The sequence below is a fragment of the Chlorocebus sabaeus genome, chromosome 21 (genome assembly GCF_047675955.1).
Source record: "Chlorocebus sabaeus isolate Y175 chromosome 21, mChlSab1.0.hap1, whole genome shotgun sequence".
NCBI classification, from domain to species: domain Eukaryota; kingdom Metazoa; phylum Chordata; class Mammalia; order Primates; family Cercopithecidae; genus Chlorocebus; species Chlorocebus sabaeus.
In genome coordinates, this window is record NC_132924.1 from 69,992,059 (window position 1) to 70,008,756 (window position 16,698).

General features: G+C 36.3%; 1 protein-coding gene across 5 annotated transcripts in view; it reads left to right on the forward strand.

The window, feature by feature from the left end:
- PCLO (piccolo presynaptic cytomatrix protein) overlaps positions 1 to 16,698 on the forward strand; it is a 408,305-nt gene that overhangs the window by 208,453 nt on the left and 183,154 nt on the right. For 4 of the 5 annotated variants that reach the window (XM_007982336.3, XM_073009167.1, XM_073009171.1 and 1 more), the window contains exons 5-6: positions 13 to 5,092; positions 5,460 to 7,474. In XM_007982336.3, the coding sequence (XP_007980527.3) occupies positions 13 to 5,092; positions 5,460 to 7,474 (7,095 nt within the window). The remainder of the gene's footprint in view (positions 1 to 12; positions 5,093 to 5,459; positions 7,475 to 16,698) is intronic. The other variant, XM_073009170.1, reaches the window with a different exon arrangement.

Sequence of the window (16,698 nt, forward strand, 5' to 3'; positions counted from 1 at the left end):
CTCCCTGCTTAGGAAAAGGAAGATGACAAATCAGACACCTCAAGTTCTCAGCAGCCTAAAAGCCCCCAAGGTCTGAGCGACACGGGATATTCTTCTGATGGAATATCAAGCTCACTTGGTGAAATTCCAAGTCTTATTCCAACTGATGAAAAGGATATTCTCAAGGGACTCAAAAAGGACTCTTTTTCACAAGAAAGCAGCCCTTCCAGCCCCTCAGATTTGGCTAAATTAGAAAGTACAGTCCTATCTATTTTGGAAGCTCAAGCAAGTACACTTGTTGATGAAAAGTCAGAAAAGAAAACACAACCCCATGAAGTTTCTCCTGAGCAACCTAAGGACCAACAGAAAACTCAGAGTGTGTCTGAAACCTTGGAAATTACTATTTCAGAAGAGGGGATCAAAGAAAGTCAAGAAGAAAGGAAAGACACTTTAAAAAAAGATACCCAACAAGATATTCCTTCCAGCAAGGACTACAAAGAAAAGTCTGAGTTTGTTGATGACATAACTACTAGAAGAGAGCATTATGATTCAGTTGAAGAGAGTAGTGAAAGTGAAAACTCACCTGTTCCACAAAGAAAACGAAGAACTAGTGTTGGCTCATCAAGCAGTGATGAGTATAAACAGGAAGACAGCCAAGGATCAGGGGAAGAGGAGGACTTCATTCGAAAACAAATCATAGAAATGAGTGCTGATGAAGATGCTTCAGGTTCTGAAGATGATGAGTTCATCAGGAACCAGCTCAAAGAGATTAGTAGTAGTACTGAGAGCCAGAAGAAGGAAGAAACCAAGGGAAAAGGCAAAATAACAGCAGGGAAACACAGACGACTGACTCGAAAAAGTAGCACAAGCATTGATGATGATGTAGGAAGACGTCACTCATGGCATGATGAAGACGATGAAGCATTTGATGAAAGTCCTGAACTTAAATACAGAGAAACTAAAAGTCAGGAAAGTGAAGAACTTGTAGTTGCTGGAGGAGGAGGGCTACGCCGATTTAAAACAATTGAACTCAACAGTACAATAACAGATAAATATTCTGCAGAGTCATCACAGAAAAAAACAAGTTTGTATTTTGAGGAAGAGCCAGAATTAGAAATGGAAAGCCTGACAGACTCACCTGAAGATAGGTCAAGGGGAGAGGGGTCTTCGAGTCTGCATGCTTCCAGCTTCACTCCTGGTACATCCCCTACATCAGTATCATCACTTGATGAGGACAGTGACAGTAGCCCAAGTCACAAAAAAGGAGAGAGCAAACAGCAACGCAAAGCTCGGCACAGATCACATGGCCCTCTTTTGCCTACTATTGAAGATTCTTCAGAGGAAGAAGAATTGAGAGAGGAAGAAGAATTATTAAAGGAGCAAGAAAAGCAGAGGGAAATAGAACAGCAACAAAGAAAGACTTCTAGTAAAAAATCAAAGAAAGACAAAGACGAACTTCGAGCTCAGAGAAGAAGGGAAAGGCCAAAGACACCACCTAGTAATCTCTCTCCCATTGAAGATGCATCTCCAACAGAAGAGTTACGTCAGGCTGCAGAAATGGAGGAGCTCCATAGATCTTCTTGTTCTGAATATTCACCTAGCATAGAATCAGACCCAGAAGGTTTTGAAATAAGCCCGGAAAAAATAATAGAAGTACAAAAAGTTTATAAATTGCCCACAGCTGTGTCATTATACTCACCAACAGATGAGCAATCTATTATGCAGAAAGAAGGTAGCCAAAAGGCGTTAAAAAGTGCTGAGGAGATGTATGAAGAAATGATGCATAAAACACACAAATACAAAGCTTTTCCAGCTGCAAATGAACGAGATGAAGTATTTGAAAAAGAGCCTTTGTATGGTGGAATGCTAATAGAGGATTATATTTATGAATCTTTAGTAGAAGACACGTACAATGGATCTGTAGATGGCAGCCTGCTAACAAGGCAAGAAGAAGAAAATGGATTTATGCAGCAGAGAGGAAGAGAGCAAAAGATAAGACTTTCAGAACAAATTTATGAAGATCCTATGCAGAAAATTACAGACCTCCAGAAAGAGTTTTATGAGTTAGAAAGCTTACATTCTGTTGTGCCTCAGGAAGATATTGTTTCAAGCTCTTTTATCATCCCAGAAAGCCATGAGATAGTGGACCTGGGTACTATGGTAACTTCTACAGGAGAAGAAAAGAAACTACTAGATGCTGATGCTGCCTATGAAGAACTTATGAAGAGGCAACAGATGGAGTTAACACCTGGATCTAGCCCAACCCAGGCCCCCATCGGTGAGGATGTGACAGAGTCCACCATGGACTTTGACAGAATGCCTGATGCATCTTTGACATCAAGTGTTCTCTCAGGAGCATCTCTTACAGATTCGACCAGCAGTGCAACACTGTCTATCCCAGATGTTAAAATAACCCAACATTTTTCAACAGAAGAAATTGAGGATGAATACGTAACTGATTATACAAGAGAAATTCAAGAGATAATTGCCCATGAATCGCTGATTTTGACCTACTCGGAGCCTTCAGAAAGTGCTACATCTGTCCCACCCTCTGACACACCTTCTCTCACGTCATCTGTTTCCTCGGTCTGTACCACAGATAGCTCTTCACCCATTACTACCCTGGATAGCATAACCACAGTTTATACAGAACCAGTGGACATGATAACTAAATTTGAGGATTCTGAGGAAATTTCTTCATCAACTTATTTTCCAGGCAGCATTATAGACTACCCAGAAGAAATAAGTGTGTCTTTAGATCGGACTACCATATCAGATGGTAGAGCTAGTGCTGATCATATTATTTCCTTATCCGATATGGCATCTTCTATCATAGAATCTGTAGCACCTAAACCTGAAGGGCCAGTTGCTGACACTATTTCTACTGACTTATCTATAGCTGAAAAGGACCCAGTAAAGAAAGCCAAGAAGGAAACTGGGAATGGAATCATTCTGGAAGTTTTGGAAGCTTACAGAGATAAAAAGGAGTTGGAGGCCGAACTAACAAAAAGTAACTTCTCTGAAACTGTGTTTGATCACCCACCTTCTTCTGTAATAACCCTTCCAATGAAAGAGCAGCTTTCAACTACGTACTTTACATCTGGAGAGACCTTTGGTCAGGAGAAACCTGCGTCTCAGTTACCATCTGGCAGTCCTTCTGTTTCCTCTCTTCCAACTAAACCTCGCCCATTCTTTAGAAGTTCTTCTTTGGACGTATCAGCTCAACCTCCTCCCCCTCCTCCCCCTCCCCCTCCTCCTCCTCCTCCACCACCACCACCTCCTCCCCCACCACTTCCTCCACCAACTTTACCTAAACCAACTATTCTTCCTAAAAAAAAGTTAACAGTTACAGCTCCAGTGACTACAGCTACACCTCTGTTTGATGCTGTTACTACTGTAGAGACCACAGCTGTTCTGAGAAGTAATGGATTACCTGTTACAAGAATATATACCACCGCACCTCCTCCTGTTCCTCCTAAGCCATCTTCAATTCCATCTGGACTTGTATTTACCCACAGGCCTGAGCCAAGCAAACCTCCAATCGCCCCCAAACCAGTGATTCCTCAGCTTCCAGCAACTACACAAAAACCAACAGATATACACCCCAAACCAACAGGCCTATCTTTAACTTCAAGTATGACCTTAAATTTAGTGACTTCAGCAGATTATAAATTGCCTTCCCCTACCTCCCCAGTTTCCCCACACTCCAACAAGTCCTCACCAAGATTTTCCAAATCCCTCACGGAAACTTATGTAGTTATTACATTGCCATCTGAACCTGGGACTCCAACAGATGCTTCTGCTAGTCAAGCAATTACCAGTTGGCCCTTGGGGTCACCCTCCAAAGATCTGGTTTCTGTTGAACCTGTGTTTTCTGTAATTCCTCCTATGACAGCTGTAGAAGTTCCAAGTTCATCAGAACAGACCTTCTATATCTCTGGAGCTTTACAGACATTTTCTGCTACCCCTGTCACAGCACCCTCTTCATTTCAAGCAACTCCCGTGTCAGTTACACAGTTTGTCACTACTGAAGTTTCCAAGACTGAGGTTTCAGCAACCGGAAGTACAGCTCCTAGTGTTGGTCTCAGCAGCATTTCCATAACAATTCCTCCAGAGCCTCTTGCTCTAGATAACCTACATTTAGAGAAGCCTCAGTATAAAGAAGATGGAAAATTGCAACTTGTTGGTGATGTAATTGATTTGCGTACAGTACCAAAGGTAGAAGTTGAAACAACTGATAAATGTATTGATCTTTCTGCTTCTACAATGGATGTGAAAAGGCAGATCACAACAAATGAAGTTTATGGGAAACAAATTAGTGCTGTCCAACCCTCTATTATAAATCTTAGTGTAACATCATCAATAGTGACTCCTGTATCTCTGCCCACTGAGACAGTGACCTTTGTCACATGCACAGCTAGTGCAAGTTACACTACAGGCACAGAAAGTCTAGTGGGTGTAGAACGTGCAATGACAACACCACTCCAGCTTACAACATCAAAGCATGCTGAGCCCCTATACAGGATACCAAGTGACCAGGTCTTTCCTATAGCTAGGGAAGAAGCGCCAATAAACTTATCTCTAGGTACTCCAGCACATGCAATGACATTGGCTGTTACAAAACCTGTCACTGCGCCTCCTGTTGGTGTCACAAATGGATGGACTGATAGCACCATATCCCAGGGGATCACTGATGGGGAAGCAGTGGATCTCAGTACAACCAAGTCTCATAGAACAGTCGTAACAATGGATGAGTCTACTTCAAGTGTGATGACCAAAATAATAGAAGATGATGAAAAACCTGTTGACTTAACAGCAGGGAGAAGAGCTGTGTGCTGTGATGTGGTTTATAAATTACCGTTTGGAAGGAGCTGCACAGCACAGCAGCCTGCAACTACTCTTCCTGAGGATCGTTTTGGTTATAGGGATGACCATTATCAGTATGATCGATCAGGGCCATATGGTTATAGAGGGATTGGGGGAATGAAGCCTTCCATGTCTGACACAAATTTAGCAGAAGCTGGACATTTTTTCTATAAAAGTAAGAATGCTTTTGATTATTCTGAAGGAACTGACACAGCAGTAGATCTGACTTCAGGGAGAGTTACTACAGGTCAGTATGATGTGGCAGCAGACCTTTCCTTGAAATATAATTATGGTGTTCCTCATCTCATTTCAGGATGAAAATGTGGTTCCTTTTCCAGTTTTGTTACTTTTTCTCTTTCTTTGGATGTTTTAGCAGCATATTTTGGAGTACATGTGCGCTTTTGTTCCTTCATGTTAAAAAAAATTTTGTTCTGCTCAAAATCACCTGCATGTGCCTGCATGTTCAACATTGCTTTCATTCCGCGTCTAATTAGGTTAACCTGTGGATTTGCATGCAGTCTCATTCATTGTGTTCATCAAGATGAGAGGGTTTTCAAACTCAAAAAGCAGCATTCATTCTGGGAACTGGACTATAACTCTGCCCTGTATTTCAGGTGAGGTAATGGATTATTCAAGCAAGACTACAGGTCCATATCCAGAAACACGACAAGTCATTTCAGGAGTTGGGATTAGTACCCCACAGTATTCCACAGCAAGAATGACACCACCGCCAGGACCCCAGTATTGTGTGGGGAGTGTTTTGAGGTCATCTAATGGTGTTGTCTATTCTTCAGTAGCAACTCCGACACCCTCTACCTTTGCTATCACCACACAACCCGGCTCCATTTTCAGCACCACAGTGAGGGATTTGTCTGGTATTCATACAACTGATGCAGTGACTTCATTACCTGCCCTGCACCATAGCCAGCCAATGCCTAGATCGTATTTTATAACAACAGGTGCATCTGAAATGGACATTGCAGTAACTGGTATTGATATCAGTGCCAGCTTGCAAACTATTACTATGGAGTCTCTTACTGCTGAGACAATAGACTCTGTTCCCACTTTAACCACAGCATCTGAAGTGTTTCCTGAAGTGGTGGGAGATGAAAGTGCTCTTTTGATTGTCCCTGAAGAAGATAAACAACAGCAGCAGCTAGACTTGGAGCGTGAGCTCCTGGAGCTGGAGAAAATTAAGCAACAGCGCTTTGCTGAGGAATTGGAGTGGGAACGTCAGGAAATTCAAAGATTCCGAGAACAAGAAAAGATCATGGTTCAAAAAAAGTTGGAGGAACTGCAGTCTATGAAGCAACACCTTCTCTATCAGCAAGAAGAAGAGCGGCAAGCCCAGTTCATGATGAGGCAGGAGACATTAGCTCAGCAACAGTTACAACTTGAGCAGATCCAACAGCTGCAACAACAGCTTCACCAGCAGCTGGAGGAGCAAAAGATTCGGCAGATCTACCAGTATAACTATGACCCTTCTGGAACTGCTTCTCCACAAACCACTACAGAGCAGGCAATTTTGGAAGGTCAGTATGCTGCCCCAGAAGGCAGTCAATTTTGGGCAACTGAAGATGCAACCACTACAGCTTCAGCTGTTGTGGCAATTGAAATACCACAAAGCCAAGGATGGTACACCGTTCAGTCTGATGGTGTTACTCAGTACATTGCCCCACCTGGTATCCTGAGCACTGTTTCAGAAATACCTCTAACAGATGTTGTTGTAAAAGAGGAAAAACAGCTCAAAAAGAGAAGTTCTGGAGCTAAAGTCCGAGGACAGTATGATGAAATGGGAGAAAATATGGCAGATGATCCCCGAAGTTTTAAAAAGATAGTGGACAGTGGTGTACAAACGGATGACGAAGATGCCACAGATCGGAGCTATGTGAGTAGGAGAAGGAGAACTAAAAAGAGTGTGGATACAAGCGTCCAAACTGATGATGAAGATCAGGATGAGTGGGATGTGCCTACTAGATCAAGGAGGAAAGCTCGTGTAGGGAAATATGGTGACAGCATGACAGAGGCTGACAAGACCAAACCCCTTTCCAAAGTCTCCAGCATAGCAGTTCAAACGGTAGCAGAGATATCTGTGCAAACTGAACCAGTTGGAACCATAAGAACACCCTCCATACGGGCACGAGTGGATGCCAAGGTAGAAATAATTAAACACATTTCAGCACCTGAAAAGACTTACAAAGGGGGCAGTTTAGGATGTCAAACAGAAGCAGATTCAGACACACAAAGTCCTCAATACCTGAGTGCCACATCTCCACCCAAAGACAAGAAACGCCCAACACCTTTAGAGATTGGTTATTCATCTCACCTCCGGGCAGATTCCACAGTACAGCTGGCTCCTTCCCCACCCAAATCCCCCAAAGTCCTTTATTCACCCATCTCACCACTTTCACCAGGCAAAGCCTTAGAATCAGCCTTTGTACCTTATGAAAAACCCCTCCCTGATGATATAAGTCCACAGAAAGTACTGCATCCAGATATGGCTAAAGTTCCCCCAGCAAGTCCTAAGGCAGCCAAGATGATGCAGCGTTCTATGTCTGACCCCAAGCCTCTGAGTCCAACAGCAGACGAAAGTTCCAGGGCTCCTTTTCAGTATACCGAGGGCTATACGGTAAGAGTGATTCTTTTCAGTTGGAAGGCAATGGATGAGTTGTTAATCATGTGTTTTCAGACTTTTAGGAGGCAATCAGGCTCCTGGTACCTTAGAAACCTAATACTAGATTAGAGTGAAGATTATTGCCTTAGAAATTTACACTATGTATGTGTGTGTGTGCGTGTGTGTGTGTAGAAAACCATACATTCCTTAAAAATACCAAAGAAAGAAAACATTATGTGAAGAAAATGATTTTATTATTTTAAGACAATGAAATCAAAAGTCTTATTCTTATATCAAAATCTCCCAAATGTCAACTGTAACTGTGATTTCAGTAAACATAATATTCATTTTCAGGCATTATAGGAAACATTAAACAGATAATGCAAAAGGTGACTATAAATTTAGACCATGGATATTTAGTGGGAGAGATCATCTTGTCAGTATCCTCTTCCTCCAGCCAGAATGTTTTCATTAAAAGGCTTGGAATACTTACTGGTCAAAAGAGAACATTTCTGAGGCAGACAGATAAAAGTGCAATATAATCATCATAGTTCATCCATGCTTATTTTATTTCTGGCAACTTTATTAATCTAAACTCAGGTAAACCTTAGTCCTAGTGCTCACAGAAGTGAAAATAATTTTTCATGTTTCTTTGGATAATGTAAATTAATTATTTTCAAATATATAGGTATGCTTCAAGGGGAAAAGAACATATACAGATGTATCTGTGAAGATCTGTATAACAGAGAATAAGAAACGTTGATAATCAGATATAAACCAGATATTTCCTACTTAAGAAAATCTAATATACATAACTATCCAGAAAGTGATTGACAGATGTAATAGCTCAATTTAGAACAAGACTTCTGTTCAAATTAGAAGTTCCCCTAATGCATGATTACTGAGCTCTAGGTTTTTGAACCCTGAAGCTTCTAAGTAGGTTTTTCTGAGACAGTGTTACATTTCCACTGACCCATATGTGTTAAACACTGGCTGTGGGCTGAAAAATATGTCATGATATATGACTGTAAGTCTACTTGTAGGTATATAGCCATCAAAGGTCATAATAGTAAATTATAAATTTATGTTTGTTTTCTAGTTTTCTAGTAGAATTGTATTATTACATATTTACATAAGCTAAAAGTAAAGCTGTTTTCACGTCAAGGGGAGAGGTAATAACTATAGAATCAGGAAACCTCTGGTATATTGAGATTTCATCCAGTATACAGAGAATTATTTCATGCGTAGTGTTGTTTCCAGAATTTAATCTATTAATATTGTTGAAAAGTGATTTTTAAGTTAGTTATAATATATAGGGTTTTTTTTATAAGTTTGTTCTAGAAATTCACTTAAAGAGTTATGTGAACAACTTTGAAATATGATTTTTGGCAGTATTTTCAAAGCAATAGTGAAGACTTCCATTACTAGAAAGAACGGGCTTTCCAGGTGGAATATTTACTATTTACATAATATATATCCCTGTACCCTTAATTCAGATGAACTCAGCTAACAAAGAGTCTCAAGTTATCAATATTTTTTTCCTCACAAAGTATGCACTTTGGATTTGGAAATGTATCCATTTGGAAATTGATACAATGGGTTGTAAAGGTTGTATTACTGATTGTGTCAGCAATATTGATAAGCTAATCATAAAGGAAGTTGAGTAGAATTAGCAAATAATATCCAGAATCTGAAAAACCCTAGGTGTTTTGAGCCTCAAAGCACAATTCAGTGGTTCTTTTTCCAGTTGGCCAAGTTAAATCCATACTTTAATATGGAATAGTACAAATTCAAAGGTATTGTCTTATTACATGCACAGGTAGATCATTTTATACACAGGCAGTGTTTTTAACACTCTAGAGACTATGAGTCTAAGATGTGAATTTTATAATTTCTAGGCAAATGTCTAGACATACTTTGAGCCTATTTTAAAGTAAATAAATTTCTTAATTATAAGTGTGAATTACTAAGTATTAACTATACTGAAAAAAATAATTTTCTTAGGAATATTCGTAGTAATGTGAATTTAAGAAGGCTAGTTCAGTAGTTTACAGGTTGTTAATTTTCACAGACCAGTAAGATTGAAAAAACTTACACCACTCAGTAGGCACTGAAACAACACTGTGACACATATAATACAAGTTAAAAGATAAGTTTTATACTCTATCAGATTCTCAATCAATCTGTCCTCCTCCTGAAAGTGTCAGGAGAGGTTGCAAAGAAGAGGTCTGAGTCATGAAGATTGAGACCTTTGCTGGACCATGAAGAGAAAAATGGAGGTGATTGTAACTAGAGAGAATAAATGGACAAAGTTTCAGATTGATGAACAGACATAAAGCAAAGAAGAGGAGAAAAGGGTTTACTGTAAATACAACCAGAAAGTCGAGTGAGGGCCAGGTCACTGGAGATCTAATCTGCTGCCTTACAAAGTTTGGATTTATTTCCTGTGGATATGAGGATCATAGACCAGAGCCACCATCATCTTTCATTTAGAATGTGCACAGCCCTTGGACTCCTTCTACACTTGCCTTTACTACCATCAATTCTCTAAACAGCACCTAGAGTGATTTTTTTAAATGTACATCAGATTATGTTACTTGCAGCACAGTTTAAACTCTATTAAGATCTCATCAAATTCAAAATACATTAGAAATTTCTTAACAAAGCCACATGTGATGTGATCTCTGCTTGTTTCATGACCTTATTGATCACTCTTCAAACCTTTTCCCCTCCTCACTCTGCTCCGACCATAGGCCGTGCTGTTCTTTGGATGTGCCAACCTCACCCCCACCCAGGGCACATGTCTGTGCCTCTCTCTCCCCAGATATATGTATGCTCACTACTACATACAGATTTCTGTTCAGAGTGGTGGCATTACAGGTGTGAGCCACCACACCTGGCCCAGTGTTACAATTTTTACTTCTGTTTCCTGTTTGTTTTTCTTCCATTTTGTACATGGACCAAACTATACTTTCTCCATTTATTTCCATCTAGTATTTTTGCATGTATCTGTGGATTATCTCTAGCACTATGTTTATGAGGATTCCATAAACCAGAGCTTCAAAATGCCTTCCTTACACCCTTTCTCTTTCTTCTGCACAATGAGACTGATTCACATCCTAACCCAGATGATCAATAACTTCAATCAGAAGGTTACTGTAGCATGCTGTCTACAAAGTCGGGGAGAAAAGTGACATTATCTATTGCACAGCAATGTAAATTCAAAGAATTTTTTAGAGCTAGAAGTTACCTAATCTTGAAATAAATTTTCAAGATTTATCTCTCTTAAAGTATAACATTTTTCTTAGTGATTTTTCTATCAAAGAAATAGTTTGTATATTTCAGAAATATCACATTTTGGCAATGATAGGACACACTACTTTTTGTGCTAAAAAAAATAGCTACAATTAAAATATTATCACCTCTATGTGGCCTAAAAAGTACATAGGCTATTAATTGTTGAAGCTATTTCGTCCCCTTAGACTTGTTTAATAATTTTAGAAAGTTTTTAGTAATAGACAAACTTCTTATTAAAATCTTTTTGTTCTAGTGTTTAAGCCAGTATCCTATTGCAAAGCAGATGGCATTCATGAGCTGATTTTTACAAGAATATGCTTTGCTTCACTGATTGCTGTTTTGATAGCTATTTTTAAAATTTTTGGAATCCTTTAATGTCTATTTCTGAAAGTAATTTCCATAACCTAAATTGAGAGATTGTATTTCTGTCAATTCTTCCAGAGTATAATGATTTAAGAAATAATGGCTCTGGTGGCCAAATGTGATTTGAATAATAATAATATTTATTAGAGGTTATTTTTCATTATTCTCTTTGACAAGCAATATAAGAAAGCAGTCTATTAAAACTAACTTTAAAACTGTTTTATAATGGTGGTATTTATGTATGTCAGAAAAAAATCATATATTAAAGATTAGCTTTGTAAATAATAGAAGCCTCATCTTTCTATAGCTCTTACCTTCTTCATTACTAATGTTTTTCTCATGATATTTCTTCTTGATTAAAATATTGCATTTTAACATTCAACTGTTTTAAAATTAAAATACAAAGTATTATTTTGAAGTACTTTTAAAAATAAATGACAGTAAAATAATTTATAGTCATCAGTGATTGGAAAGATATTATTTAAAAAATCAATTAAAACAAATGTACACAGGTATACAAATGTCAATGAGTCAAAACCAGAAAGCTTTTAAGTTGATCTCAGCAATTTAGTATTCAGTAGTTAACATTGCTATTCACTATAATAAATATCTAAGGATTAATTTTGAAAGAAAACTTAGAAGGAAAAGATTTTCAGAAAAAAATCAAATCATTTGTGTTATCCTTTCCAGAATCCAAATTTCAAAATAGGCAAATTAACACGATTCTGAGAAACAAATTATATTCTTATTGTTCATTAAAAGACTTCTGTCAGAAGCGTAAAACTAAATATTATGAAATGCCAGTTTAACATGGGAGGGTTCCAACTTAATAGAGCATTGAGTATTACTGAAACAGTTTAAAACCAGAGCACTATTTAACAGTAATTAGTTTCCTATGTATTTCAGCATATTTGTTTCTTAACAGTTCACTACGCTTTCTATTTCGAACATTGTGTACTTTATAATTGACTCAAGCAATGATGTGATCTCAGCTGATTGCAACCTCTGCCTCCCGGGTTCAAATGATTCTTTTGCCTCAGCCTCCCGAATAGCTGGGAATACAAGCACCTGCTGTGATGCCCAGTTAATTTTTGTATTTTTAGTAGAGATGGGGTTTCACCATGTTGGCCAGGCTAGTCTTGAATGCCTGACCTCAAGTAATCCTTCAGCCTTGGCCTCCCAGAATGTTGGGATTACAGGCATGAGCCACTGTGCCCGGCCACACTTTCGTATATCTGTTTATATTTCTACACATTACTAATTATTTAGGATTCTATATTATGCTACATTAAGTCTTACCGGGAAAAATGAATAAGCAACTAAAAGGATTATAATATAAAAATTTGGAAAAGTGTGGGGTATATTTTGAAATATAAGATATGTGACATCACAATTCTAATACTTGTTTGACACTTTAACATATTTAATATTATACTTTATTGATAGGCATATATGCATATACATATATACATTAAAACATTACTTTTATAGTCTCATGTAACTAATAAAATATTTTCACATGCAGTTGCTTGGTTGTGATCCAAATCGTTTTCTGTAGGCATTATGTTTCTTTTATTTCATATTTTAAAGATGAGGCATGTGAAGCCCAGATCAATGTCCTTTGCACACCTGTACCTACTCAACACCAATTTTATTTGCACTAAACAAGACCCCACTATTAACAGCTTTTTTTCTCCTGGTACTATTATGTATTGTGAATTACATGTAGAGTTTTAATTAGGAGAGAACTTGAACAAGTGTGGTGTGGTAAGGTGAGTCTTTTTCTAAATGTTTTAAGTTATTTTTAAAAAACGTTATGGGTACATAGTAGGTGACTATAGACAGTAACAACTTAATTGTATATTTTAAAATTACATAAAGAAGGTAAGGTGAGTCTTAGATGAACTGGCTAAATAAACTGAAGTTCTTTAGCCTGAAGCTTTAAACAACAAAGGGATTTTCTTCTATTTTAATTTCACCTAAAGAACAAGTTACAAAGAATTCAAATTAAAGTATTAAAAAAAACCTTAATGATTGAAAGCAATATAAGAAATCATTAATGAAGATTATAGAACTGATGTCTCAGTATGTTTTTGGCTAAAAAAGGAGTAGTTCTAATTTTATAAAATGGCAAATAAGAGCTTAGCCTGTGAAGAATGATAAATAACTCTCTTGAGGGAGTAAAAGTTCATTAAAAATAGATTTGAAGCTAAAGATGATTATCCTTGCCATTCCCTCTTCCTTCCTTTCCAATCAAATGATTAAACATAAATGTGAGAACAAATACAAATATTGTTTTAGCTCTCTAATAAATCATTTTAACTACATGAATAAACTACTAGATTGGATCAAATCTAAATTTCTGATCCATTAGATTTTTTTAAATATTTTTTAGATTTTTGTGGGTACATGGTGTATGTATTTATGGGGTATATGGGATATTTTGATACAAGCATACAATGTGTAATAATCACATCAGGATAAATGGGATATCCATTTCCTCAAGGATTTATCTTTTGTGTTACAAACCATCCAATTATACTCTCTTAGTTATATTTTTAAATGTACAATTAAATTATCATTTTTTTTTTAACATGACAGGAGCAAGGCAAGTCTCCATTGTTTTTTCTGACAAAATTCAGTCCTAATCAAAGAACTGTCTCCAGGCATAGGGGCTACTAGTATGTTTTAGTCATTAGCTTCCTTAAACTGTAAGCTGAAACCATTGTTTAAAGTACCAATTAATGTTCATTGTAAAGAGTTTCAAAATACTTTTTCAAGGAATCAACATCACAACATTAATTTTTCCTTTTGACATGAATAAATGTGCATAAATGTATTCAGTGTGACACATATTAAAATGATAGAAATCATTCTAATAAAAACAACAATGGTATTGTATTTAGAAAAACCTCTACTAGTGATTTCAATCAGTTCACTTGTGGCAGGAGTCGAGCCTATAAATGCTCTCTCACCTGCACACCAACCAGCATGCTCGGATTTCATTGATTATCCATTTGGAAAATTATCTAATCAGCCATTCATTTATACGTCCATTCTCATGGCACTGGATGTATAGAACTGAGAACTGAAAGGAAAAGTTAACCTCTTAAAATGACATTTAGTAAAAATGTTTTCATTTTAATATAAGTCCATAGGCTTTAAATTCTAGAGGACTGAATAAAATATTTCTTGTCATTGATTTAATTTAATTTACCATCTTTTAATCAAAAGTGAATAGTATTGTCTTCTAAAGAACTAAATGTTTCTGCAGTTTATATGAAATAAGGGCCATGTTCAGGCATTTTCAAAAAATCTTTGTTATTTAATTTTAAGGGAGCTATTTCATATGGTTTAGGTTTATTTAGAACGAATATTTCTTCTTCATAAAAATATATTTATATTTACATATTTATATATAATTAATATATATTTTATGTATAATATATAATTCCAGTGGAAAATATATCTATATGTATTTCCAGTGGAAAATATATCTATATTTATCCATCTTTCTCTCTATATATATTTCCAGTGGAAAATATGTATTTCCAGTGGAAAAAATAAATATATATATATTTCCAGTGACAAAAATGTATATATATTTCCACACACACACATCCCTGAACTATTTTAATTTCATATTCCAAGGTTGTGTTCTAGGCTAAGTGATAATCAATGAACAAGAAACAAAACATAATAGAGATTACTGTAATTTTGAGCTTAGGGATTTCAAGATTGTAAACATAAAATATATTTACCTCAACATAGTGAAGGCTTTGTGTCACTATTAAAACTGTCATGTTTACCATGGCTTTTGATAGGTAATTATTTAATCATTCTTCATATTGGTAATGATCTGATGCTTCCATACCTAGGCAATTGCCCAAGAGAAATAAACACATGTTCACAGAGAAAAAAAAAATACATCATATACCATCATAATTCTAATACCCCATGTCCAGAAATGTAAAAGAGAGATTTACATTTTGCAGCATTTAAAATAAAGTTGATTTTTTTCTGATGAGAGCACCAATAAGTAAATATTTTATAGAAGCATTAGAATCACTACAGTCTCTCTTTATGGACCAATGATTTGCTGTAAGAATGGAATGTTTCACTGGCAAATAGTACTGCAACATTAAGCATCCAGAGTACAAAGGAATGACTGCTGAAAAGAAAAAGGGGAATATGCATTTTACTATTTTTAATTTACATTTATGTTTTAAGAGAAGTTTTCATGTTAATTCTTGGAAATTATTGTTAACCTATTATTCTACTTCAGACTGCCCACTTAAGTTATTGAACATATTTTCTGATAAAGGAATGCAGTCATTTTCTCGTTGTAGCATATTAGAAATGTAAATGATTTTGCCCTTTGAAAAAGGAAACAACATTAGGTAGTCGTACATAACAGTTAGTATCTTAGTCGAACAGCACCATATAAAAGTTAAATGGTATAAAATAAGAAAATCAGAGCTATCTATATTCATTTTCTATTGATCTGATCTGTTATTTTCATCCTTATATTATCATGTTTTAGTAATAGTCTTTAAGTCAATGTTTTTGAATTTCTTCATTGTTTCTCCTTATGCTCACTGTTCACCAGGCTTTCCTTTAACCTAGCTAAGAGCATGTGGGCAAAAGCTGCCCCAATAATTTTTTGAAATAGGGACTACAAAAAGAGTAGTTTTAAATTTTAGTAATTACTTGACATTGGGAGACTAAAAGGAAGAGAAAAAGGAGGTCATCTGTACCTTTAAGCATTTTCTTTTCTGCTAGAAAAATAACCAAGGAAATATAATGTTGAATGAAGCAACAAACCAGTTAAAAAATACATGTATAGCAATGTGCCTTTCTAGCAAACATGTAAAAACTTAGAAACATAGTGTCTTGCTTCTAAGACATGTGCTTTAAATATTATACCCTTGTAGTTAATAAATACTTCACTTTACAACACTGAAATGTCAAAATGTAATGTACTCTTTAAAGCAAATTAATCATTTCTGTTATTTCTTACTGATACTGTTTTATTCCAAGTCTTCATAGTCCTTGGAAGAGAATTGCTCTTGCATTTAAATGTCTAGCATGGCCCATAATGCTTTATGTTGTTTTCAAAGCCATGACTCTTAAATGTCCTGTCATTGACTTTGTCATTCAAATAGACCTTGGATATATATCTACAAGTAGTAGAAGATAACTTTGTTGGTTGGGTTCTGTAACTCAAAATACCCATTAGCAAAGTTCTCAGATTTGGAATCTAATGTGGAGATACCTTCATGTGATTAAAAAGGGAGAATACCTATTGTTACTTTAATCTCATAGCAAGAAGGACAAAACACAACTGAAATTTTTGGGTAAATTATTTAATCACACCTTCAATATATGTAATTTTGTATTAATGAAACACGAAAGTAAAGTTTGGGTGGTATTGGTTAATCGCTTGCAATTGAGTCTATTCTCTCCTTTAATAACAGAGTGACTGAAATAGAGCCTGCTGGTGGATAACATTGTAAATATTATAAAGAGGGAAAAACTATTGATTTCTTTTTAATATTTACCTAGCATTGAGCATTTAA